The sequence below is a fragment of the Typopeltis vanoorti genome, chromosome 17 (genome assembly GCF_054136105.1).
Source record: "Typopeltis vanoorti isolate ZY-2024b chromosome 17, IOZ_Tvanoo_1.0, whole genome shotgun sequence".
In the NCBI taxonomy this organism is placed as follows: Eukaryota; Metazoa; Arthropoda; class Arachnida; order Uropygi; family Thelyphonidae; genus Typopeltis; species Typopeltis vanoorti.
Genome location: NC_143565.1, coordinates 114,949,206 through 114,976,493, shown reverse-complemented (window position 1 = coordinate 114,976,493; position 27,288 = coordinate 114,949,206). Strand labels below are relative to the sequence as shown.

Here is a 27,288-nt window from a genome sequence, read left to right as displayed (position 1 = left end):
CTTGGCACTCTATCATACACTTTCTCCAGATCAATAAATACCAGATGTAGCTCCCGTTGCTTCTCTCGAAACGTTTCCATCATCTGTCATGACCCAAAGATAGCATCTGTTCGATCAACCAGGCATGAAACCAAATTGCTCCTTTGCAATCTCCACCTCCATCCTCAGTCTTCCATCAAGAACCCTCTTTAGGATTTTCATTGTATGGGACATCAACTTTATTCCTCTGAAATTCTTAGTCTTGTGTATCCCCTTTACTCTTGTAGATGGGGACAAGAGTACTTTCTTTCCATTCCCCATTTCCTGTTGACAAACTTTTATTAACAGGTCCCACAGCAGGTCAATTCCCTCTTCCCCCAGTGCCTTCCATGCCTCCACTGGGATCCTGTCAGGGCCCACCGATTTTCCATTCTTCATCCTCTTTCTGGCTTCCTTCACTTCCACTCTATTAATGTCCTGCACCATCTCCTCATAAAGCTCCCCATCTTCTCTGTGAGTCCTTGCATTTTCTTCATTCAAAAAGCCCTTCAAAGTAGCTCCATCTGCTTCTTATCTACACCCTTCCTTAATACCCTTCCTCCAGAGTCTTTGATCTGCCTCACGTGTATGATGTCCTTTGATGCCTTATTTCTACATTTTGCCAACCAATAAATCTTTCTCTGTTCTTCCTTTGTTTCTAATTGATCATCAAGGTCTTGATATGCCATAGCCTTCGCCTGTGCAACAACTCTCTTGGCTTCTCGCGTTTTCTCTCTGTCCTCTTCCACTCTTGACTCGTCCCACTTCTGCTTTGCTTCCTCTTAGCCATCACTGCTTCTTGTAAATTATTATTCCACCACCACCCCACCTTCTGCTCTCTAATCTTTCTGAATATTTCACCAAGCACCTCAATTGCACAGCTTATAATTACTTTTGAATTATGTCTCCACCAGTCTTGTACACTTTCTAATCCATCTTAATTCCTGTCTAACACCTTCTCCCTAAAATGGTTCCTCACACGCTCTTCTTTTAAACGAAACCACTTAATTTTCTTCTTCCCATAGCTTCCAAAGGTTCTTATCTTCGACTTTATTTTAAAGACTGCGTACAGCAGCCGATCTTGCTGTGCCACTTGATCTGTTGGTATCACCTTACAATTTGTTACTGCCTTAAGTTGTTTTCTTCTAGTCAAAATGTTTTCAATCTGTGAACTATTGTTGCCACTTCTAAATGTTGGAAGCATGACTGGAAGGAGAAGAGAGGTGGCAGACATGATGAGGAAGAGGAAGTTGGACATTTTATGCATGCAGGAGACAAGGTGGAAGGGGGAAAAGGCTAAGGAACTAGGAGATTGGTATAAATTGTTCTACTCTGGAGCGAATAAAGAGGGAAGAAATTGTGGTGTGTGACAGAATGAAGGGTGAATACTGGAAGTGGGTAGGAGGGAAGACAGGATCATGCGAATGAAACTGGGTCTTGGAGAAGAGCAACTGGTTGTCTTATGTGTATATGCCCCACAAGTTGGCTATGCAGCAGAAGGAGAAAGATGAATTCTGGAACGTGTTAAATGAAGAAATGAGGGAACTGGAAGAAATTGAGATGATGATTGTCGGCAGAGGCTTGAATGGACACATAGAGAGACAGAATAGGAACTGTGAAAGGGGTGCATGGTGGCCATGGAGTGGAAATAATGAACCAGGAAGGAGAGAGGATTTTGGACTTTGCAGTAGCGTTTGATCTGGCAATTGTGAACTCCTTTTTCTTGTGAACAAACGGAATCAATAAAATGTGAAGCAGAAAGTCTTTATCCTTGAAATATTGTAAAGTGGATCATGTATGTGATGTGTTTCGGAGATTAATGATCTGATATATGATGGGCTCATTGGACGTGTTTCATGCAACCATTACGTACTAAGAAACCGGATGGAGATTAGTATATTTTCATTAGAAACATTTCATATCTCAAGGCACCAGTTATAGAGGATTATACTGACTAACTGGTTTCACCTGGAAGATTAATGATCAGATATACGATGGGCTCATTGGATGTCTCATAGGAATGATTGCATGTTCTACAACACCAGATTATTGTTCCCAAGACTAGTATTTCCCCGAAGTTTTGAGTTATTATTATTTTAATAATACCAGTCTTACGACGATTCACTTTATGAGGATCCACTTATACAACGCTTTTCAATCAGATGTACAAAATACAGTGGTTTTAGCAACACGACACTCCCATGAATTAAGCGATGCACAGTTTCCATCACTATTTGTTTACGATGTTCGTTGCTTGCTACATCTTTGTGTTTTGGTGTTTTGATATGAATTGTAAATGTTTATAACTAATATTTTATTTTAGTGTTGATAATAATGGCAGATATCTATCTGCCATTATTATCAACACTGGCTTCCAGTGACAAGAAGACACGTAAACTTATTACATTACATGCTAAGATTAAAATCAGATTATTAAATTTAGTGATGTGGGGAATCGCACATTGAGAGAGGCCACAGGCTAAACTTACCTCTCACTGCTATGTTACATTTGTTAAAAACAAAGATAAAGTTCATAGTAAAGTGAAAAGTGTTACATGAGTAACATTATCTATAAACGTGATACAGTTATCTGCAAACATGACAGTCTTATTGATGAGATGAGAAACTTTTAATCGTGTAGAATGATGACCGCACAGGTTGGTGCGTTCACTTAAACCAGTCTATTCAGAATAACTTAAGTTCTCAAAAATTATTGTAAATTTTTCTTTTCCATAATTCACATAAACTAGTGCTTTATTTATGTTATTTATGCATATATATATATATGACTGCAACGTTATTTAATTATTATATGCATTCCACAAGTGATAAAAAAAAAAAAAAAAAAAAAAAAAGTCAGTGATTCGTTAATAATTATATTCGCTGTATGGTGGTGGTCTGGTACTTAATGTGTCGTATTACTGAAGTATACCTGTATTATTATTTTCGGACCTCCCTGAAGTCAGTGACTCATCGTGGGAGATCCTCCACCACACACACACACACACACACACACACACACACACACAGCTCATCATACTGTGACTTGATGCATTCACTGTCTCCACATCCACTACACTTCCAAGGGACACATTTAAATCAGTCACAACTCTCAATGCAAAAAATATCCTCGCCCATTTGCTCATGTCCTTTTTATGCAGTGTCCACGGATGGCCTCTTTTTCACTCTTCCCTGTCCCCATCCATTCCGTGAAAAATTTGATCCACATTAATCTGGTAATTACCCCTTACCAGCTTATGTCTAGATCATATCCCTACATTGTATCTATCATTCATGTCTAGATCATGTCCATACATTATATCTGTCGAGTGGATAGAAGATACATTGTATCTTCTATCTACTCGACTCCACAATTTGCATTCCCCGAATCTGTCTTCATATTCAACATTCCAACGACCAGAAACCACCTTAGTCAATTGTCTTTGAACCCCTTCCAACATCTCATCATCCTTTTGAAAACCTGATGACCAAATCTGTGCACAATAATCCATATGAGGTCTGATGAAACCCTTATACAAAAGAATCATACTATCCTTACTACTACATGTCAGTATTCTCCGCATCATTGCCATAATAAACTTTATACATTGCTGTGTTGAACTGGTAGCCCCTTCATTCGCCTATTCAAGTCCATTTGCAAGACTTTGCATCATCTGCAAACAACTGTAGATCACTATTCAAGCAGCTCTTCCCAATATCATTCATATATAAATTAAACAGCAATTGCCCCAAAACAGACCCTTGGGGAACACTACTAGTGATTTTCCACTTCTGGGATATGTGTCCCTAGGCACCATTTGCTGATACTTATCAAACAACTAATCTCCAATCCAGTGCACTACTCGACTATCTAACCCCATTTGCTGCAGTTCAAGTTTAATTACCAGATTGTCATGTGGCAATCAAATGATTTACCAAAATCTGTATATACCACTGTGCATGCATCCCCTTTATACAAGGCACCTGTCACCTTGTTATAGTAAGTAGATTGCTAAAACACAATCTTCCTTTAGCAAACACATGCTGTGTATCATCAACCCAATTCTGAATCCTGGTCCTCATTAACTTTCTCTCTAACACCCTTACCACAACTCCAGAAAAATAGATTGGCCTGTAATTCAAAGCCTTAGTCTCATCAGCCCCTTTATGAAGTTGAACAATTTTCTCCTCTTTTCATTCCTTTGGAACTTAGGAAAATCTAGGAATCATGTTAAACAATTAAATTAAAGCTGTTCTTTACTCCCTGGAACATTCCATCAACAACATTCATGCACTGTCAGGATGAAAAAATACACTGAATTAGAAAGTTTTTTTTATTTTACGTATAGTCATGTGACTGATAATACAAATTCTCTTCAATTCCCTGCATATAATTCGGTGAGATATGGATTGGGAACAGCTTTCATTAAATGCTTCGGTCATTTGCTGCACACATCAAGTTCTGTTTGTTATACAAGCCTTCTCAGATGACAGCAATCTTGTTTCTGAAAGATCACAGGCTTAGGACCACAGTTATGCCTCTTAGATAAACAATGTCGTTATTTTTCCACTGATATTTTCCACCTGGTATATTTCACCTTTTGAGAAACCAGTCAGCTCTGCTGTTTTCAGAATTATGGCTTGAGCCAGATGGGCACCCACAATAAGTCCTTTATCGAACTCTGAAAGATCCTTCGTTTATCCCATTGGGATCAACATTATTGACGATTACTGACCATCAGCATTCTTAATAGTTGCCTATAACATGTGGCAATGCACATGATGAAGTTATTTGTTTATTCGTATGGCATGAATATCAAAACATGCTGTACAATACACTTTAATAACATATAAAATTAAAAGTCAAAAGTCATTTTAAAAACCAATAAAATTAAAAGGTTACATCCATATTGGTCAGATAGTTCATAGCTTCGGGTGTAGCATTTAAAAAGTCCAATTTGTCTCCTGAATATGCTCTGAGATAATACTGAGTCACAATATGGTTCACAGTTTGTCTCTGAGCTCCACAATCACAATGCAGGGATGGTCGTTTACCCCATTTAAAAAGCATGTCCGCACATACACCATGACCAGTTCGTATTCTATTAAGCTGAGTCCAGGATTTTCGTGGGAGGTGTGAGCAAGCATCAAAACTTTCTTGTAATTCATTGAGAGAAAATTTTGTGATGTCATCTGTATGGCTCTCCCACTGTTCTTGCCACTTTTGCTTCAAGTCAAAGTTAGAATGTAGTAGTAGTTGGGCTAATTGTAATGGTGGATGTCTTGATCTTAATCGTCGTACACTTAAGTCTGGGAGATCTAAATGTATTGGTAGGGCTGTGTTCTCCAAGATTTTCTTATACTCATGTAAGAGAGCCTTAGTCCTGCGCAGATTTGGTGGAACAATGTTACTAAGAGCTGGAAGCCAGTGTGTGGGTGTTGATTTAATTGTGCCAGAAATCAGTCTCATTGTATTATTTAGTTGGCTATCAACAAGTTTAACATGTGTGCTATTTAGCCACACTGGTGAGCAATATTTGGCAACAGAGAAAACTAGACCAAGAGCAGTAATCCGCAGATTATCGGCTGTTGCTCCCCATGTCGTGCCTATTAGTTTTTGTATTATGTTGTTACGGGTTCTTAACTTAGCAGAAACGTTTGTTAGGTGTTGCTTGTAAGAGAGCGTGCGGTCCAGGGTAATGCCCAAGTACTTTAGAAACTTATTGTGTCGTAGTAAACATCCTTCAAAGAAGATATGTAAAGTGACATCTGCCATGTGATTATTAAGGTGAAAGCTTCATACTTCTGTTTTGTCTGGATTGAGCTGGAGCCTCCATTTTTTATAATATTCACCTATAGTTTTCAGATCTTTTGTAAGTACATCTTCAGCCTGACTCATGTTTTTGTGTCGAATGGCAATTACAGTGTCATCAGCATAACAGAACTTGCGTAAGATGGTAACAGGCAGGTCATGTGTATAGGTTATAAATTAAAGGTGCCAATACTGACCCTTGTGGAAGACCGTTATTAAGTTTTCGTTGTTAGGACATTTTATTTCCTAATATAACTTGAAAGAATGTTCAGTGAGCATGGAGGAAATTAAGTGTGCAGTCCGTTTACATGGGACAATGCTAAGAAATTTGTATATAAGACCTTCACGCCATACTGTATCATAGACTGCTGTTAGGTCCAAGAAGACAGCTGATGTTTTTTCTTGCTTCTGAAATCCATTTTCCTGTGATGTTTTTTCACACAGGAAAATTTTATTTTCCTGTGTGAGGCAGCCATTCTGCTTATTGGAGGCTTGAAGGAAGTCTTTGTGAAAAAAATGCATGCTTAGTCTCGAGAAAAGATTTTTTACATACTCTTTTCCAGATTGTATAAAACCCACATAAAACAAACAAAACGCAAATAATGACTTAAAGGAATATTCCTAAAAAAATAAAAATAAAAATCCAGTCTTGTTTACATAACATAAAGGGAATATCATACTAAGGTTCAGTTGTATCACAAGTTAATCCATTAAAAACTAAACTATAGTTATTTTTGATAAATACTCTTCACTTCACATTTTATAGTCATTTTTTGGTGAGCTGTTCATTCAATGATTTGTAGTTTCGGTGAATTTTGATTTTTCAATGAATTGTTGGTTTTTGACAAATTACCATCCGATAAATTGTGTTTCCAAATAATTGCCACAGCAGCGACTGAAGTTATTACACTACCCAGTTTTACACCATGAGCTGACAACTGATTATCTCCCTTCAAATTTCCTTTGACCTTCTTGGCTGAAGTCATCTCATAATCAGATTTAGCCTGACTTACAATGCTAATAACCTTTCTAGCCTGAGCTTTGTGCTGCTCATGAGCTTGCTGATCACCTTTCTCATAAATTCTCCATAACATTTCTTTCCGATCACTCCTAATTCTACTAGTTATCCATTTAATGCCTACCTCAATTATCTTCCTGACCATGGGAATACATTCTGATATTGCTTCCTTCAGATACTGGTAGACTATCTCCCATGCACTACTAACATCCATCACCTGTATATTTTTATTCTATGGAAGGCCTGCTAGCTACTTCCGAAGCTGGTTATAATCACCTATCCTGTGATTCTGCATACACTCACCCCTTTTTAAGAGAAAAATACACAAACTTTGCAGCCTTCCAAGTCTCTACCACATGAATTGCTCTAATCGGAGGTAATGTGGACACTTTACTTAAGAACAGATCTTGGGCATTTTTATTTTCCAAAGGGTAGTCAAAAAACTCTTAGCCCTAAACAAGTAAGTTGCCAGTCTTCACCTTTTCATCATCAGTAATTATAGTGAAATTTATTTCTGCCAACAATTTGTAGACTTAAAAGTGAAAAAGTATATAGCAGACAACTGCTACATGTTGTAATCATGAATTTTATTATGGTTTGAAATAGTGAATTGTTTGTTTTTTTTAATGAGGTGTGGAGTTAAAAATCTGTTTTCATGAGAAAAAAACATCTTACTTCTCTGCACCAAACACACCAAAGATTGTCAGACGGAAAAGAAAAACAAAAAAAAAAAAAAAAAAAACTTATTTAGACTAAACATATATACATTATTATAGCAAGTGGGAGTTTAAAACTGTCCTAAATAACACCCTCAGTAATATCTGCCGAGTCAAAAATTTTACAACTGCTTTAATAATTATATTTTTATTTTGTGTTTCAGTCTGAAGACAACCATTAGTTTATACAGACTTACGTTTGAATAACAAAAACATGATTATAACATTGTTAGGATTAACGATCGCACTAGCCTGGACTTGTATTATATATGTCCATAATTACATGGGGGTGCTTAAGGGTCAAAGCTGTATAACTGAGAGGAGACCTCCACATAGCCTTTAAAGGAATGCGGAGAACCGACCAGGGCTTCTGACCTAATGTCCAATCCTCACCTTCTCGTGGTGCACCCTGTTGGGTATCTACTTTGATACTGAACGAACGAGGATGGGCTGGCAATTTGGGATTTAGCCGACCAAATTGTATTCTTATTGGTTAAACCAAAATAAAAAATGATGGTACAACATGACAAAATTTCATGCCGGCTGGGGCGTCGCCCGGTTAAACAAGGCCCCCGTTGTTTTTGCCAGGGAACCAGGGCGAACAGCGAAAAGTCAGCTACTGGAACAAATCTGAAAACAAACCCCAACTCAACATCACCAGAGTTAAAGATCGGTACTATCAACGTAAGAAGCCTGAATGGCAAAGAAATGGAGTTAGCTGAGGAATTAGATAAGTACCAGATCGACATAATAGGGGTGACTGAAACAAAAAAGACCAAAACTGGTGAGATCTTTCTGAGCAATAAATACAAAATGTTATATTCAGGCAATAACAATCAAGGAAAAGAAGGAGTAGCCATAGTATTCAACACAAAATACGAGGCTAATCTTCTTGAATGGCAGTCAGTCTCAAGTAGAGTAATGTGGGCAAATATCCGAATGGGGAACTGGACAATGAGACTTATTTGTGCCTATGGTCCCACAGAAGGCTCTACTAAGGTAGAAGTGGAGGAATTTTTTGAGGCTTTAGAAAAAGCAACTGACACAATGAAAAAGGAAAAGTTGGTCCTTGTTGGGGATCTAAATAGTAGAGTAGGAAATGATTGTGAGACATACAAAAATATTTTGGGAAAATTTGGAGAAAAGAGCAAAACTAATAATAATGGCAAATATCTGTTGGATTTCTGCTCAGGACATGGACTGGTTATTACTAACACCATGTTCCAACATAAAAATGTGCACAAATTCACATGGAGAGAAGAGGCTAGGAATAAGAAAAGTCTCATTGACTATGTTATTGTTGATAGTGATGTTTTCTCCCTGGTGCAGGACACCAGAGTGTACAGAGGATTTGAAATTGGAAGTGATCACTATTTAGTCTTGAGCAGGATAAAATTGAATTTCATATTGAAAAGAATAACATGTAAGAAAGTTTTAAAGCGAATAAAAGTTGAGCAGCTCTCAGATGTAAACTGTAGACTAAAATACAGAAATATTATTGAAAAGAAAATGAAAGAGTTTGAGAACAGGAATCAAACCTTGGAGATTCAGTGGCAAACTCTGAAGGAAACATTGATTGATTCTGCCAGAGAGGCATGTGGTGAGGTTGTGTGCAAAGATAAAAAAATCAGAACTCCCTGGTGGACACAGGAAGTTAAAGAGGCAGTGAAGGAAAAGAAGAAAGCATATCAAAAGTTCCTGGCAAATAAGTCAGCTTTTACTCTTACAGAATACAGAGACAAGTGCAAGAAAGCTAAACAGTGTGTAAAACTAGCTAAACAAAAGTCATGGGAGGACTTTGGCAAGAATATAGAAAATAAATATCAAGAAGGTGGCAAAATATTCTGGAGGTTGTTGAAGAAGCTTAGGAATGGAGGAAAGAGTGCTGTAAAAGGAATTAGAGATGATAAAGGTGAAATGAAAACAGGAGAAAAAGATATCCTTGAAGTATGGCGTAATTACTTTGAAAAACTGCTAAATGAAACAAGCAGTGATGACAGCACAGTGATAAAAAACACTGACCAGGCATGCAGTCAGGAATACATATCCATACTTGAAGTAGAAAAAGCCATCAAAGGCTTGAAATGTGGAAAGGCAGGAGGAGTAGATGATATTCGACCAGAAATGCTGAAGTATGGTGGTATAAGAGTCTTACAGTGGCTGCACTGCATAGTTCAGAAAGCCTGGACAGAGGGACGAATTCCTTATGATTGGAGTAGAGCTCTCATAGTACCCATATATAAAAAGGGAAATAAAACTGAATGTGAGAATTACAGAGGTATTTCCCTACTGAGTGTTCCTGGCAAGATCTATGCAAGTATACTTGAGAAACGGTTGAGAAGAATTGTGGAAGAAAAGCTTGGTGAAGAACAAGCTGGATTCAGGCCAAATAGAGGCTGTCAGGATCAGATCTTCACTTTACGACAAATAGTCGAGAAAGCATGGGAATATAACAAAGATCTGTATTTAAGTTTTGTTGATTTGGAAAAGGCATATGACAATGTGCCAAGAGAGAAGCTATTCAATACGCTGCAGTTATATGGTGTCAATGGGGCATTATATCAAGCAATACTTAGTCTGTATTTGAGTTGTGAGTCAGCAGTTAGAATTGAAGGAAGTACAGGAAGATGGTTTAATGTTAAATCTGGTGTGAGACAAGGATGTACATTATCCCCTCTGTTATTCATTATCTATATGGATCACATTATGAAGGAATGTGGTATTAAACCTGATATCAAAATTGGAGATGTTAATGTCAGCTCTTTGCTTTATGCGGATGATGTTATACTTCTAAATAAATCCGCTACAAGTCTGCAAGATTCTCTGACTAAATTGAATAGCTGTTGTAATAGATATGGTATGAAGGTTAGCAATAAAAAGACAAAGACAATGAAAATAGGCAGAATCATTGAAAATGTCAACTGTGTTGTGAATGGAGAACCTGTGGAACAAGTAAAACATTTTAGCTACTTGGGCACAATTTTTACTGAAGATGGTAAACTAAATATAGAAATAGACAACAGAATCAGCAAAGCTGGTATCGTGGGAAGTCAATTGAATAAATTCATATGGAATAAGAAAGAAATTAGTCGGAACACTAAATTAGCTGTATACAAAACTGTGTTCAAACCAATTTTAACTTATGGATCTGAGAGCTGGGTCAGAAGTAAAACACTTGACCAAAGACTAGAGACCGCAGATATGAGAGTCCTGAGAAAGATTAGAGGCGTGAACAGATGGCATCAATGGCAATATCATATTAAAAATGAGGATATTAGGAAAGAACTTGACATTGTCAGCATCCAGGAATGCTTTAGCAGAGCTAATCTCAGATGGTATGGTCACTTAAATAGAATGGGAGAGGAAAGATTAGCAAAACAAGTGTTCTCTGCCAGGTTTACAGGAAAACGACCCAGAGGAAGACCAAGATATAGGTGGATTGATACGGTACAAAGTGCCTTAGACGATAGAAATATAAGATCTGATAATGTTGGAGTCTTGACAAGTAACAGACTGATTTGGAGGAAAATTGTAGATAGGAAGTTAGTAATGATGTAATTTTTTCATGTAGTACTGTCATATCCTGTACACCCCTTGAGGGTACATGGCAGGAATTTGATGATGATGATGATGATGATTACATGGATGTGAAGTGCCTATTGAAGTCAATATAACCTTTGGATGTTATAGAAATAATATGGATAAGAAGTGTGTATATTTTGCCCACATGGCCAATTAAGTGGATAAAAGTAACACCTATGTTTAATCTTCACACACACACACACACACACCTTACTTCTTTTTTTTTTAAAGAAGTAGATTTCATATTTATCATACAAATATTTACACAGATTAACTGTTCAGCATGTGCTTGTTTTTCATATATCCAGGAGCAGTTATGATACAATTTCCAATAAGCAAAAAATACATAATGTAATTTTATGTCTGCGGTTCCTATGTAGAGTAACTGCAGACATAAAATTACATTATGTGTTTTTTGCTTATTGGAAATTGTATCATAACTGCTCCTGGATATATGAAAAACAAGCACATGCTGAACAGTTAATCCGTGTAAATATTTGTATGATAAATATGAAATCTACTTCTTTAAAAAAAAAAAAAGTTAAGGTGTGTGTGTGTGAAGATTAAACATAGGTGTTATTTTTATCCACCTAATTGGCCATGTGGGCAAAATATACACATTTCTTATCCATATTATTTCTATGATAATATGCACAGCCTCATGACTACTTGAATACTAGACTGGCTGAAGACAAAAGTTATAGGTTTGATTCTATGTGATGAGATTAACTTTTTTTTTCCTAGATTCTCTTCAGTTGAATTTTTTTTATTTTTCATTTTCAGTCTATTTCTTTAATTGACTAAAACTTTCATGTTTATGTAACTGACATTAAATGGACACATGCCATAATACTATTTTGATGCTCACTATAGCTAAAACTGCTGCAAACTATCACCTATAACATTGTTTCTGTGCCTAGCAAGACAGTTGTATTTTAGATATTTATACTGTTAGGACTCTGTAGACTTTTTTTGTTCCTCCTAGGTTACTCAATGCATTTGCAGAAGAAAATGCCACTGAGGATGCCATTTATTATTTAGGAGAGGCTTTAAGGAAAGGAATTATAGATTTAGATGTCTTTCTAAAGGTAAGACTGACAGTGTTATGTTTTCTCTTTCATATAATAAGTACATGATTTTCAAACTTTTGAAAAGTTTATCACTCATTTCTTAAAATCACTCATAAAGGTATATTATTCTGGTCCAGCTCTTTATTCTGTGCAGATACCTTTCCTTAATCAACCTGTCTTGACTTCAAGTATAGGTTATATGATTGGTTAGATTAAATAAGAATTTATGTCCTTTGTTCCTGGCACATTAACTTCAAAATCCATGTGATAAATGCAATGGAGGAGAAGGATCAAGACAAAAGAAATATTTATATATTCTTTCAAATTTAAATATATACATTATTAATTTATATGATATGGTATATCCCAGTGGTGGTGAACCTTTTTATGTGCTCGTTCGAAACATTTACAAATCGGTTGCTGACATGGCGGTGTGCCAAAAATTTACCAATCGAGTTGCTGACGTGCCAGGCAGTTTTTAATAGAGGAAAACTTAATAGAAAATTAATCTAACTTAATTTATTTATTTATTTATGAATTTATAATATATATATATATATATATATATATATATGTATATATATATATATATATGTATAATATTTTATAAATAATTATTTATAATTTTATTTATATTCAAATCATCATCAAATTCCTGCCATGCACCCTCAAGGAGTGTACAGGATATGATAGTATTACATGAAAAATTTACATCATTACTAACTTCCTATCTACAATTTTCCTCCAAATCAGTCTGTAACTTGTCAAGACTCCAACATTATCAGATCTTATATTTCTATCGTCTAAGGCACTTTGTACCGTATCAATCCACCTATATCTTGGTCTTCTTCTGGGTCATTTTCCTGCCAACCTGGCAGAGAACCCTTGTTTTGCCAATCTTTCCTCGCCCATTTTGTTTAAGTGTCCATACCATCTTACATTAGCTCTGCTAACACATTCCTGGATGCTGACAGTGTCAAGTTCTTTCCTAATATCCTCGTTTTTAATATGATATTGCCATTGATGCCATCTGTTCATGCCTCTAATTTTTCTCAGGACTCTCATATCTGCGGTCTTTAGTCAAGTATTTTACTTCTGACCTAGCTCTCAGATCCGTACGTTAAAACTGGTTTGAACACGGTCTTGTATACAGCTAATTTAGTGTTCTGACTAATTTCTCTTATTCCATATGAATTTATTCAATTGACTTCCTACCAGACCAGCTTTGTTGATTCTGTTGTCTGTTTCCATATTTAATTTACCATCTTCACTAAAAATCGTGCCTAAGTAGCTGAAATATTTTACTTGTTCCACAGGTTCTCCATTCACAACACAGTTGACATTTTCAATGACTCTGCTTTTTTTCATTGTCTTTTTTATTTCTGACCTTCATACCATATCTATTACAACGGTTATTCAATTTAGTCAGGGAATCTTGCAGAATTGTAGCAGATTTATTTAGAAGTATAACATTGTCTGCATAAAGCAAAGAGCTGACATTAACGTCTCCAATTTTGATATCAGGTTTAATACCACTTTCCTTCATAATGTGATCCATATAGATAATGAATAAAAGAGGAGATAATGTACATCCTTGTCTCACACCAGATTTAACATTAAACCATCTTCCTGTACTTCCTACAATCTTAACTGCTGATTTACAACTCAAATAAAGACTAAGTATTGCTTGATATAATGCCCCTTTGACACCATATAACTGCAGCGTATTGAATAGCTTCTCTCTTAGCACCTTATCATATGCGTTTTTCAAATCGACAAAACTTAAATACAGATCTTTGTTGTATTCCCATGCTTTCTCAACTATTTGTCGTAAAGTGAAGATCTGATCCTGACAGCCTCTATATGGCCTGAATTCAGCTTGCTCTTCACCAAGCTTTTCTTCCACAATTCTTCTCAACCGTTTCTCAAGTATACTAGCATAAATCTTATCAGGAACACTCAGTAGAGAAATACCTCTGTAATTCTCAAATTCAGTTTTATTTCCCTTTTTATATATGGGTACTATGAGAGCTCTACTCCAATCATCGAGAATTCATCTCTCTCTGACCACACCTTCTGAACTATGCAGTGCAGCCACTGTACGACTTTTATACCACCGTACTTCAGCATTTCTGGTCGAATATCATCTCCTGCTACCTTTCCACATTTCAAGCCTTTGATAGCTTTTTCTACTTCAAGTATGGATATGTATTCCTGACTGTTTGCTTGTTGAGTATTTTTTATCACTGTGTTATCACTGCTTGTTTCATTTAGCAGTTTTTCAAAGTAATTACTCCATACTTCAAGGATATCTTTTTCTCCTGTTTTCATGTCACCTTTATCATCTCTAACTCCTTTTACAGCACTCTTTCTTCCATTTCTGAGCTTCTTCAACAACCTCCAGAATATTTTGCCACCGTCTTGATATTTCTTTTCTATGTTCTTGCCAAAGTCCTCCCATGACTTTTATTTAGCTAGTTTTACACACTGTTTAGCTTTCTTACATTTGTCTCTGTATTCTCTAAGAGCACAAGCTGACTTATTTGCCAGGAAATTTTGATATGCTTCCTTCTTTTTGTATCTGCCATGGAGTTCTGATTTTTGTATTCTTGCAAACAACCTCACCACATGCCTCTCTGGCTGAATCAATCAGGGTTTTCTTCAAGGTTTGGTTCCTATTCTCAAACTCTTTCATTTTTTCTTCAATAATCTTTGTGTATTTTAGTCTACAGTTCACATCTGAGAGCTGCTCAACTTTTATTCTCTTTAAAACTTTCTTACATTTTATTCTTTTTAATTGTGAAATTCAATTTTATCCTGCTCAAGACTAAATAGTGATCACTTCCAATTTCAAATCCTGTGTACACTCTGGTGTCTTGCACCAGGGAGAATACATCACTATCAACAATAATATAGTCAATGAGACTTTTCTTATTCCTTGCCTCTTCTCTCCATGTGAATTTGTGCACATTTTTATGTTGGAACATGGTGTTAGTAATAACCAGTCCATGTCATGAGAAGAAATCAAACAGGTATTTGCCATTATTATTAGCTTTGCTCTTTTCTCCAAATTTCCCCAAAATATTTTGTATGTCTCACAATCACTTCCTACTCTGCTATTTAGATCCCCAACAAGGACCAAGTGTTCCTTTTTCATTGTGTCAATAGCTTTCTCTAGAGCCTCAAAAAATTCTTCCACTTCTACCGTAGTAGAGCCTTCTGTGGGACCATAGGTGCAAATTAGTCTCATTGTCCGGTTCCCCATTCTCATATTTGCCCATATCACTCTACTTGAGACTGCTTGCCATTTAAGAAGATTAGCCTCATATTTAGTGTTGAATACTATGGCTACTCCTTCTTTTCCTTAATTGTCATTGCCTGAATATAACATTTTGTATTTATTGCTCTGAAAGGTCTCACCAGTTTTTGCCTTTTTTGTTTGTCACCCTATTATGTTGATCTGGTACTTAATTAATTCCTCAGCTAGCTCCATTTCTTTGCCATTCAGGCTTTTTATGTTGATAGTACCGATCTTCAACTCTGGTGATATTGAGTTGGGGTGTGTTTAGGGTTTGTTCCAGTAGCTGACTTTTTGCTGTTCGCCCTGGTTCCTAGCAAAAACAGTGGGAGCCTTGTTTAACCGGGCGAAGCCCCAGCTGGCATGAAATTTTGTCATGTTGTACCATGATTTTGTATTTTGGTTTAAGCCAATAAGAATACAATTTGGTAGGCTAAATCCCAAATTGCCAGCCCATCCTTGTTCATTTAGCATCCAGGTAGATGCCCAACAGGGTGCACCACAAGAAAGTGAGGATTGGACATTAGATCAGAAGCCCTGGTTGGTTCTCCGCATTCCTTTAAAGGCTATGTGGAGGTCTCCTCTCAGCTACAGCTTTGACCTATTATTCAGTGTAAAATTGATTATTGTATTATTAAATTGATTTTAATGATGTTGGTTTGGAAAAAAAAACGGTAATGAGAAAAATATTTATGCATTGTAACTCACCTTAGAAGCCAGCTGAGCAGGGGAAGCAGCAGCAGAAGGATGTCAACTTGTCGGCGAAATGCTTACTGTATTTACTCGAATATAACTTGTCCTAGAGTATAACTCGCACCCATGCTTTTACTTTATGAAAACAGACATTAAAAAGTTTTGCATATATCTCATAGACGAAAAATGTTTGAACATTGAAACTTTTTTCACTTGGTTAGACTATAAATTATATATTTAGTTTAATCCTTTATCCAAGTGCAAGCAAATGAAGTTTGCACCTGAAGTATCTTCAGGACTGGGGCAACTCGTGGCAAAAGTGGACTGACTTCACATTACTTGCCTTAGTATACCATAATGCAAAGCACATCTCCTTGTGGACATGTATACCGCTATGCATTAAGGGAAGGATCACTACCCAGACCGATTTCGATCTTTATTGAGGTCTCTTCAGTGAGAACCAGATCCAGTAGTGATACCAAGGTTGAAGTAATGCAGAAATCATATTTTCACACCTTATTTTTAAATTACTCTGGATTAGAGAAAGATGTTGGAAGTGTGACACCTTTTGGCAACTGGTATAGGAAAATATGACTTCTGCATTACTTCAACTTTGGTATCACCTCTGTGTCTGGCTCCCACTGAAGAGACCTCAATGAAGGTCGATGCCAGTCTGGGTAGTGACCCTTCCCATACTGCATAGCATTATACATATCCACAAGGAGATGTGCTTTGCCTTATGGGATACTAAGATAAGTGAAAAAAACTTCCAATATCTTTCTCTAATCCAGAGTAATTTAATAATAAGGTATGACACCTTTTGGCAACTGGTATAGGAAAATATGACTTCTGCATTATTTCAACCTTGGTATCACCTTTGGGTCTGGGTAGTGACTCTTCCCTTAATGCATAGCATTATACATGTCTGCAAGGAGATGTGCTTTGCATTATGGGATACTAAGGCAAGTGATGTGAAGTCAGTCTACCTTTGCCACGAATCCCAGTCCTGAAGATACTTCAGGTGCAAACTTAACTAGCTTATACTTGGATAAAGGATTAAACTAAATATATAATTCGATGTTTGAACATGTTCACGTCGAGGCGATAACTCGATCCCCGTGGTTAAGAACACACCCTCCCCAACAGCCATTATACTGCAGATGCAAGAAAAACAAGTAGTTTTATTGTATCCCAGAATAAGGTGCAGAGCCTTTTGCTGTGTGTGTGTGTAATATATTTCTCAACAAATGGTGCAATTACAGACAGCTGGAATAAAAACGGCGCTAACTGATGAATCACATGTCCACTCTCACAGAAACTATGCTGTATAGACTCAAGCAAAACCATATGTTGCATCAGAAACACAGTATCTAACTAAAAACTATTGTCCAATTTTTCAATTACATGAAATAAGTATTTGTTTTATTGCATTTGAAATTCTCGATGTCATTATGACAGATCACAAAGGCTAACCTCAAATAAAATTCTACGACGAATTGAAACATGCTATATAATGCGTGCGTGAGTTTGTCTGCCAGCTCAAATAGGCAGCAATAAAATGCAACTAAGGGTTGAAACTTTATGCGAGTTGAGTCCACTGGTAATGAGAAATTCCGTCGGAAAGAGACAAACGACATCCCTTCGTGTATGTGTTAAAACTAAGAAATATATAGTCAATGTTGTTTTGTCAGCTTCAGATGTTATAGAATTAGGTTGAAGAGAATTAGTATTTCACCACTAGACAACCGACTATTTCAAAAATAGTTGGTTGCCTTTGGGTCACGCTATCTTTTAATACCGCACCAATCATATGCACGTCTTCATAGCTGCTCTCTCCTGTAAAACAAAATTTAACTTGTACATATTGTAACAATTAAAAAAAAAAAAAAAAGCTGAATAATTTATGAGTATAAAAGGATATCACCTGTAAATCGTTGACATGCCAGCAAAATTCTGAGACGTGCCATAGGTTTGCCATCTATGGTATGTGCAATCTCATTTTACTCAGAACTGAGACATAATTACAACATTATTAAAATTAAGTTAATATGTGTAAGAGATAGGGTCCTCATCACATGTTGTTACGCCTATAGTTAACCATGAGTCACATCATGGTAGTCAACCCCCTGGATAGGAGATGGCACTTCAATAGGATGGAAAGACATCTATCTGTTAACCTCAGTGCTGAAATTTGAAACAGTGAGTTAATTACATTCTTAGTTATCCCAGTATTGGCCATTATAATGACCCTATCTCTTCCACATATTGTCTTAAGTATTCATGGCTGTAAATCAGTGTATGTTCGTGGGACTAGGTTTGCCAGTTCTGAGGGACAAAAAAATCTGAGTTTCCAAGTGAAAAACCCCTTTACTTTCATGTGAGATTGGCTAACTCACCTTTAGCCGAATAAGACCAGATAAAGTTTCTTCACATCATATACAGGAATCGAACCCAGGTCTTTCCGACGAACAGGCTTCGCCTGAGCTCCAGAGGCTCCAGATGTCCTTGCACTAAATTAGAACTCTGGAGAAGAGAGGGAATATTTATCTCTCACAAAGAAACTTGGTCCTCATTCTGATAATTATAATGAAATAAACATTAAGAAGGTCAGGAAGACTTTCCACAACAATCACACCTGAAACATCAATGCAGTGCATGCCATGATCCTTGATGATAAATAACAGCAAAACATTGCAAAGACTCTGGGGATATCCAGAGAATGAGTTGGGGTCATTATCCACCAACAACAGGACATGAAAAATCTCTCAGCAAAGTGGGTCCCAAAATCCCTGTCATCTCAAGGGATTTTGGGTCATTTTGAGAAATCAGGTGCAAATTTTTTGGCTCATATTGTGACTGTTGATGGAACATAGCTTCATCACTATGACCCAGAGACTAAACAACAGTCAATGGAGTGGAAACCCAGAGGTTCTCCACGGCCAAAGAAGTTCCGAACTTAAAAGCCAGCAGGGAAGGTTCTTTCTTGCCATTATCTTTTGGGATATGGATGGTATAATCCTTACCGGATACCTCAATAAAATGAAACTGTTTATTCAATAACTGAATGAATGAATTAAAGAAAGTACTGAAGGAAAAAACACTGCAAACTGACAGAGGCATGTTGCTTTTGCAGGACAATGCACCTGCTCACGCTGCTCATGAAATCCAACAGATGCTACACAACTTGGGCTTTCACCGTCTGCCACATCTGCCTATTTCCTATTCCCAAATTTAAAGAAATTTTGAAAGGAACAAAATAATGAAGTCATATCTGTAGTTGAGACTGGTTTGTGCAACAAGGGAAAGACCTTTTTCTCAGAGGATTGCAAATGATGCAGCAGTGTTGTAACAAGTGTATAACACTTCATGGGGAATATATAGAATAATGTGTAAGTTACATGGTTCTACCTGAATTACTTCACGGTGATTATCACAACTTTTCAGCACACCCTCATACATCTTGGTCTTCCTCTGAATCTTTTCCCTGCCAACCAGGCAAAGAACTCTTGTTTAGCTAATATTTCTTGTCACATTCTGTTTAAGTGACCACAACACCTGAGATTAGCTCTATTAACACATTCCTGAATGTCAACAATGGTAAGTTCTTTCCTAATATCCTCATTTTTAATGTGATTGATGCCATCTATTCACTCCACTAATGGGTTCACCATTCAAGACAGTTGATTTTTCAATGATTCTGCCTATTTTCATTGTTTTTGTCTATTTATTGCAGATTTTCATATCAAATTTATACAGTTATCCAATTTAGTCAGGGGATCTTGCAGACCTGTGCTGGATTTATTCAGAAGTATAACATCATTTGCATAAAGTAAAGAACTGAGATTAACATCGCCACTTTTGATATCAGATTTAATACCACTTTTCTTCATAATGCAATCCATATAGATAATGAATAAGAGTGAAGATAATGTTCACCTGAGTCACATACCTGATTTTACCTCAGACCATATTCCTGTACCTCCAAGTCTAATTGCTGATTTATAACTTAAATACAGACTATGTATTGCTTGATATAATGTCCCATTTATACCATATAACAGAATGTTTTGAAGAGCTTTCCTCTTGGCACCTTGTCATATGCCTTTTCCAGATCAACAGAACTTTAAATACAAATCCTTGTTATGTTCCCAAGATTTCTCAACTATTTGTCTTAAGGTGAAAATCTGTTTGGCCTGAATGCATTTGTTCTTTGCCATGCTTCCCTTCCACAAGTTTTCCTAGCCATTTCTCTAGTATACTTGTATAAATCTTACCAGGAACATTCACTAGGGAACTACTTCTGTAATTCTTGCATTCAGTTTTATTTCCCTTTTTATTGATGGGTACTACTAGATCATTGCTGCAATCATCTGGAATTCGACTCTCTGACCAGGCCTTCTGAATTATGCAATACAGCCCCTGTATAACTTTTATAACTCCATACTTGAGCATTTCTGGCTGAATTTCATCTACTCAATTTGCCTTTCCACATTTCAGGTTTTTGACTTTTTCTACTTCAAGTACTTCAGGAATACATATCCAAGGATTGGATATGTATTCCTGACTACATTCCTGTTGGGAGTTTTTCTACCATCATACTGACACTGCTTTCATTTAGCAGTCTTTCAAGGTTATTACTCCAGACATCTAGAATATTTTTATCTTCAGTTTTCATGTCACTTTTATCATCGCTGATTCCTGTTACAGTACTCTTTCCTCTATTTCTAAGCTTTTTCAATAGCTACGAGAATATTTTGCCACCGTTCTGATATTTATTTTCTATATTCTTACTACAAAGTCTTCCAATGACTTTTGTTTAGCTAGTTTTACACAGTCCTTTTGCTTTCTTACTTTTTCTCTGTATTTTCTAAGAGCAAAAGTTGATTTATTACCAGGAACTTTCAATATGCTTTCTTCTTTTCCTTCACTGCCTCTTTAACTTCCTTGTCCACCATGGAGTTCCAATTTTACTGTCCTTACCGATAACCTCACCACATGCCTCTCTGGATTTCTTACTAAATCTCGAAGATTTGGTTCTTGTTTGCAACATCTTTTTTTTTTTTTTTTGAATAATGTTTTGCATTTAAGTTACCTCTGAAAGTTGCTCAACTTTAATTCATTTCAAAACTTTCTTACACACCCTTTTTTTAATATGAAGTTCAGATTTATCCTGTCTAACACTAAATGGTTATCACTTACTATTTCAAATCCTTTGTATTCTCTTATGTATGGAACCAGTGGAAAACCTTCACTGTCAACTACAACATAATCAGTGAGACTTTTCTTATTCCTTGCATCTTCTCTCCATGTGAATTTGCACATTTTTATGTTGGAATGTGGTGTTAATAACTAATCCATGTCCTGAACAGAAATGTAGCAGGTATTTACCGTTAGTATTATTAGCATTGCACTTTTCTCCAATTTTTTTCAAAACATTTCTATATGTCTGTTAATGATTTCCTACTCTACTGTTTAGATCTTCAACCAGTATCAACTTTTCTTTTTTTCATTGAGCAGCTTCCTCCTTCTCTAATGCCTCAAAAAATTCCTCCATTTCTTCCTTGGTAGACTCTTCTGTGGGACGATAAGAACAAATAAGTCTCATTATCCAGTTTCCCCATTCTGATATTTTCCCAAATTACTCTACTTGATATTGTCTGCCATTCAAGATTATCCTCATATTTGAATACTATGGCTACTCCCTCTTTTCCCGGATTATTATTGCCAGAATATAACATTTTGTATTTGCTGCTTAGAAAGATCTTAACTGTTTTTGTCTTCTTTGTTTTTACACCTATTATGTAAATCTGGTACTTATCCAATTCTTCTGCTAGTTCCATTTCTTTTCCATTGATGCTTCGTATGTTGATAGTACCTATCTTGAACTCTGTTAATGTTAAAACAATTTGGAACCATAATTATCTTAAAGACCAAACATAGTACTTTTTCAAGCCACTTCAGACCTGTAGTAAGCCTGGTGCTGTTCTCACTTCAATCAGTAATCATCTACCTGAAAATGTTCTTTCATATCCATGTACTTGTAGTGAGATTCAAACATGCAGCCTTCTGGTAAAAAGGGACATATCCACTTTGTTGGCCAGGCCGATTTATTTGATTGTTGCTGCTTAATGACAATGTTATACAGTAGTATGCCTACTACTACTGTATAGCACTATGCCCTTCTATGTTGTCAGTTACTGTTGTTTTTAAATTCATAGTAATATATGTAAAATGGTTTGGGAATTCACACAGTCCCTATGTGATTTTTTGTTCTTGATCTCTCTCTCTCTCTCTCTCTCAATCCCTCACACACACACACACACACACACACACACACACACACACACACACACACACACACACACACACACACATTTCCATATGTGAGTGACTGAATGTTTGATTCTTTTAGCATTACACATAAACATAATCATCCCTACCCAGAACTAATCTTATGTGACAACATTCATTTCACAGCAAATATTTCATATTACAAATGTGTGTGTTAAACATACAACTATACAAAATCATATTAGTATTTTGCTCACTTCTTAAAGGATTGTTTTATCAGATAAGCAGTTCAGTTGTTACACTTCTATAATTTTCCTTCACAATGTCTTTATCTATGCATAAAGTAAGTTCAGTAACAGTGGCAGCCTGTGCACTGATTTGTTTAAATTTCTTTCACTTATGTGAAGGAAATTTAAATTCAACTATTTACAGTTGAATATATTTGCAATATTGTAAAAACTGAACACAAGAAATAAATTGCATATTATGAGATTCTGTGCTGTTCCCTTAAAATAAACCTGATATGTCTTCAAGAGTCTTTAGCCGGATTCAGTAATTGCTCTGACAAATATGGTACAAAATCAGCAATAAAAAGTTTGATACTTTTTATTGATGATTTAACCATGAAAATATGAAAATAAACAGAAAACAACTGCATTCTCAGCATTAGATCTATAGAAGAGATCCAATGCAACAGAAAAAATAACAGTTTTTAGTGAAGATAGCAAACTAAATTATGATAGAATATATAATTCAGATATAGTGGGACAAACAGTGGAATGAACTTTAAGTAGCAAAAGAAAAAGCTGTTACAAGGACAGTTTTGAATAATTTTAATATATGGATCTGATGTTAGGTTTAAAAAAATGTTGATCAGATTAGAGGCAACAGATGAGAGCTCTGAGAAAAATTAGGAGAAAAATTAATTTTATGATTCTGTTAATGAACAGCAGCATCCTTGGTAGAATCATATTAATCTGAGGTTGCTGACTGAATGAGATCACAGTACACAACTGAGAACATAATATTTTAATTAGTATAAATAATTTCTGATAACTGAATCAACAAGATTTATTCTTATCCAAAGCTTTGAGTTTTACATTGCAAAATATTTTGGTTTTTTTTTTTACATTTACATTAAAAAAAAATAATATATATATATATATATATTTATATTTTTTATGAAGGAAAGTGGTATTAAACATGATATCAAAATTGGAGATGTTAATGTCAGCTCTTTGCTTTATGCGGATGATGTTATACTTCTAAATAAATCTGCTACAAGTCTGCAAGATTCTCTGACTAAATTGAATAGCTGTTGTAATAGATATGGTATGAAAAGGTCAACAATAAAAAGACAAAGACAATGAAAATAGGCAGAATCATTGAAAACGTCAACTGTGTTGTGAATGGAGAACCTGTGGAACAAGTGAAACATTTCAGCTATTTAGGCACGATTTTTACTGAAGATGGTAAATTAAATATAGAAATAGACAACAGAATCAGCAAAGCTGGTATGGTGGGAAGTCAATTGAATAAATTCATGTGGAATAAGAGAGAAATTAGTCGGAACACTAAATTAGCTGTATACAAGACAGTGTTCAAACCAGTTTTAACTTATGGATCTGAGAGCTGGGTCAGAAGTAAAACACTTGACCAAAGACTAGAGACCACAGATATGAGAGTCCTGAGAAAGATTATAGGCATGAACAGATGGCATCAATGGCAATATCATATTAAAAACGAGGATATTAGGAAAGAACTTGACATTGTCAGCATCCAGGAATGCGTTAGCAGAGCTAATCTCAGGTGGTATGGTCACTTAAACAGAATGGGCGAGGAAAGATTAGCAAAACAAGTGTTCTCTGCCAGGTTGGCAGGAAAACGACCCAGAGGAAGACTAAGATATAGGTGGATTGATACGGTACAAAGTGCCTTAGACGATAGAAATATAAGATCTGATAATGTTGGAGTCTTGACAAGTAACAGACTGATTTGGAGGAAAATTGTAGATAGGAAGTTAGTAATGATGTAATTTTTTTCATGTAATACTATCATATCCTGTACACCCCTTGAGGGTACATGGCAGGAATTTGATGATGATATATATTTTTTTACACTTAGTTGCCTGGATCACTTTTTATTTATTTTCAGTTTAAAATTATGCCTCAAAAATCTCTTGAAAGAGGAAAAGTACATTTGAGAATACAAATCCTTAGAAGCAGAAAGCCATTAACATTAAAAAAAAATAATAATAATAATCAGCTAATGCCTTTTATTCCCTTATAGGTAGTATATATGAGGCCTTTAAACCCTATATAGCTTTTGGAGACTGAATGGGCAGTTCAGTCTCCACCGGTAGCTAATCAAAAATAGCTGGCCTATGTCTATCACTAATTATAGGCAGCACGGATAAAGAGATGGGCAAACAAGCGCTGCTATCTCTGGTACCTAACCCTAATAGGACATGTTACTGTCTGAAATAATGTCAGTTCTGTGATTGATTTAGAACCATGACATTTTTAGTCTTCATGAATCTGGTATGAAATTGATGGAATTTACTCCAAGTTTCAATTATTGTGTTCTTCTGCAATATGCACCATCTTAAAACATACATAAAAAGTTGATATTATATAGAATTAAAACTATTGACATGAAAATGTAACCCCCAATTCATGAAACTGAGTATGTGAGAAATTAGCATTTGATTTATGATGGCTTTCTTAATAATGTTTTCTGGAAATCAGTTAGGTTATAAAGTGGCGGGGGGGGGGTCCTACTGTAATCCTGATTTTTAAATGAACATGCCAGTGTCATTTAAATCGGGAATTGTAAGTGTCCTAGTTCTTTCAAAGGGCAGGACATAGGTCATAACTATGATGCAAAGCAGCTAACTAACCTTCAGCTGATTCCATGTAGAGGTATAAGGAATTTTCTCTGCTCATAATACAGATAAACCAGACTGAAAATACATTCATTAAACTATGACAGGATGAGGCTATGCAGACTCATCCTGTCATAGTTCAAATTAGATTTCCATGAGGCCCAGTTACTTGCTTGGTAAAAGCCATTGAGCTTGAGATGTTAAGGAGAAAATAAGATTCAGAACCTTCCAAGTCTCAGCTGTTACAAGCAGTATTGAATAGTATCTTGAACTGGCCTCTGCACAAGTTCTTGAGAATCTTGCAATCACATCAGTATTCTCTGCTGTTTTGGTAACAGCTGATTGTCATTGAATTGACTAGGTTATTATGAGCACACTTCATCAACTTAGCTGTAGTGAGTTCAGAATTTAAAATTTCCTCGAGTGTTTTTCTTGCAGTTGCATTATTTCCTTTATTGAATTCATAGTTATCATGTGCCAGCCTGATTCACCAAGTGTAACAACTTGATGAATCAGGCTGACACATAACTATGAATTCAAGAAGGGAAATAATACTCATTTTCCAACCAACAGGCTGCAGGTTCAAATCCTTCTGTGGGAATTTTGTGAATGCTGTAAATAGATGAGTTTCATCACTTGATATGCTACTCTCCTACTTATTGGGGGCCTAAAGTGGCTTGAAAGTTCTATGTTTGATCTGCAGATTATATTTTTTTTACAGGATTATGTAAAATATAAACAATTTTAAAAAATAAATTGCTAGCCCACCCACAGCATCATTTACACACAGCTAATGAATGATAGGTTTGCAACATTTCATGAGTAATATTACAAACAGTAATGAGAGATCCAATGAGTTAATGTCATTTCAAAACATGAAGGGGAAAAAATGTAAAACAGATTGGTGAATGATTTTATTGATCTCCTATGCCAGTTTACTTTGGAATGAATTATGATGTATTATTCTCAAACTTACAAGAAGCTAAATGAAATATGAAAATTTTATTAATGAAATTATTTACAGATGTAAATGAAAATGCACGAGGTGCTTAAGGGTCAAAGCTTGTATAACTGAGAGGAGACCTCCACATAGCTTTTAAAAGAATGCAGAGAAAGGACACCAGGACTTCTAACTTAATGTCCAATACCCACCTTTTCATGGTGTACACTGTTAGGTATCTACCTGGATATCAAACAAATGAGGATGGGCTGGAAATTTAGGATTTAGCCGACCAAATTGTATTCTTATTGTCGTAAATCACAATGTAAAATAATGGTACAAAATGACAGAATTTCATGCTGTCTGGGGTGTCTCACTTGGTTTACAAGACCCCATTGTTTTTGTCAGGGAAACAGGCCGAACAGTGAAAAGTCAGCTACTGGAACAAATCCTGAAACACAGCCCAACTCAACATCATCAGAGTTCAAGATCAGTACTGTCAACATAAGAAGCCTGAACGGCAAAGAAATGGAGCTGGCTGAGGAATTGGATAATTACCAAATCGACATAATACGGGTTACTGAAACAAAACAGACAAAAACTGGTGAGACCTTTCTAAGCAGTAAATACAAAATGTTATATTCAGGCAATAACAATCGGGGAACAGAAGGAGTAGCTATAGTATTCAACATCAAATACGAGGCTAATCTTCTTGAATGGCAGGCATGATCAAGTAGAGTGATGTGCAAATATCAGAATGGGGAACTGGACAATGAGACTTATTTGTACCTATGGTCCCACAGAAGGCTCTACTAAGATAGAAGTGGAGGAATTTTTTGAAGCTTTAAAGAAAGCAACTGACAGAATGAAAAAAGAAAAGTTGGTACTTGGTGGAAATCTAAATAGCAGAGTAGGAAGTGATTGTCAGACATACAGAAATATTTTGGGAAAATTTTCAGAAAAAAG

The 27,288-nt window shown here is 36.0% G+C and overlaps 1 protein-coding gene across 2 annotated transcripts in view; it reads left to right on the top strand.

The window, feature by feature from the left end:
• Positions 1-27,288, top strand: part of TSG101 (tumor susceptibility gene 101) — a 220,767-nt gene that overhangs the window by 186,232 nt on the left and 7,247 nt on the right. For both annotated transcript variants that reach the window (XM_090407519.1, XM_090407518.1), the window contains exon 11: positions 12,132-12,234. In XM_090407519.1, coding sequence (XP_090263645.1) covers positions 12,132-12,234 — 103 coding nt within the window. The remainder of the gene's footprint in view (positions 1-12,131; positions 12,235-27,288) is intronic.